Source organism: Gregarina niphandrodes (genome assembly GCF_000223845.1).
Source record: "Gregarina niphandrodes unplaced genomic scaffold scaffold00147, whole genome shotgun sequence".
Lineage (NCBI taxonomy): Eukaryota > Apicomplexa > Conoidasida > Eugregarinorida > Gregarinidae > Gregarina > Gregarina niphandrodes.
The window spans coordinates 848-2,268 of record NW_011645910.1 but is presented as its reverse complement, the minus strand read 5'-3'; the positions used below and the strand labels follow the sequence as shown (position 1 = coordinate 2,268).

At 53.8% G+C, this 1,421-nt stretch overlaps 1 protein-coding gene across 1 annotated transcript; it reads right to left on the bottom strand.

Moving 5' to 3' along the window:
- Nucleotides 1–26: 26 nt before the first annotated feature.
- GNI_213650 (hypothetical protein) lies at nt 27–612 on the bottom strand (the record flags this gene model as incomplete). Its single annotated transcript, XM_011135543.1, has 2 exons — nt 27–53; nt 85–612. 2 exons carry the CDS (start codon nt 610–612, stop codon nt 27–29), a joined length of 555 nt encoding a protein of 184 aa, XP_011133845.1.
- Between the last annotated feature and the right edge of the window lie 809 nt (nt 613–1,421).

The following is a 1,421-nucleotide window of genomic DNA, read 5'->3' as shown; positions in this document are numbered from 1 at the left end:
CTTGGCGATGTCCTCCTCCTTCATGGCTACTCGCCAATATCCTGCCCTAAGGTCTAAAGCCACAAACCATCGTGACCCCCTTACTGCTCGCAGCAGATCGTCGATCCTCGGTAGTGGGAATTCGTCCCTCACCGTTACTTCATTGAGTGGTCGGTAGTCCACACAAAACCGCCACTCTCCGGTCTTCTTCTTCACTAGGACGACTCCTGATGCGTACGGGCTTCGACTCGGCCGAATTACTCCTTTACTAAACATATCGGCCACTTCTTGTTCAATGACCGCCTTCTGCTGGTCGTTATACCGCCTTCCCCGGCATGCGATGGGTTTGGGATCAGTGACCTCTATCCCGTGCTCTACAACGGTCGTGCGTCCTAGTTCATCACCGAGCCACAACTCTTTGAACGTCCACAGAATCTGCTTCAATTTCTCGCGGCCTACACCGTCGGTGGCGCTACCCTCTACTGCCTTCGTTAGGACTGGGTCTGGGTCCGTCTCTGCCTGTATTGTGTTTACGGCCCCTTGGGCCCTTACCAATTCGTGCCATTTTCCGTCGACTTTTATTTTACTACTAACGATGTCGACTACGCTTTTGTGCTCCTCCAAGTAGGGCATGCCCAGTATTAGTCGGCCGGTGTCCCGTAAGACAACCCCTGTCACGTCCTGCTTTTGTGCCCCTTCCAATTTCACTTCGACCTTTCACCATTCATACATTCTTCGTGGTTGCCGTCGGCGAACGTCAACCTTAATGGTTTACCTTCTACTGGGTGGGGTCTGAGACCCTTTCCAATGATATTGACTTCAGCCCCGGTATCTACTAGGGCTAGGATCTTGGTCTGGTCACTGGTCATTGGCAAAAAACAGGATGTGGACGTGGAGGTCACTCCTGGTTTGGTAGCACCGGCCTTTCCCCAATAGGGTGCTCGTTGGGGTTTGTTGGCCTTGGTGTGTTGCTTCGTTGTGCCGCCTGAGTTGCTTCGTTGTGCCGCCTGAGTGGTTAACAAAACAAAAACGAGAGCGGAACAGCGAAGTAGTAGTGGTAGTGAGATAGACGCAAATGGAGTGGTTAACAAAACAGTTGGCGACAGCTGCTGGATGCGCCCATGCGTGGGCGCATCCATGGACCGACGCGCTCGAGAAGCGCGTATGGCAAGCCCTGTTTCTGCTTGCCATAGCAAAGGGCCGACTACACAACCTCTGGAAGTGGCTGAAGGGCGGCCTCAGGCCCCTCATAGTGGTTGGATGTATCCCGCTCGTCATTTCGATGTGGCGAGCGAGCACCCACCTAGAGACCGCCATCCAGCAGGGCAGTATCTCCATGGCGACCCTGGTAGCAACAAAGGTACTCGAAAATGTAGGTAACAGGGCCGTGACATCTCTGGCGTCTTCAGCGGTTACTGCGACCTTGCCTGTTTGGTTCTTAC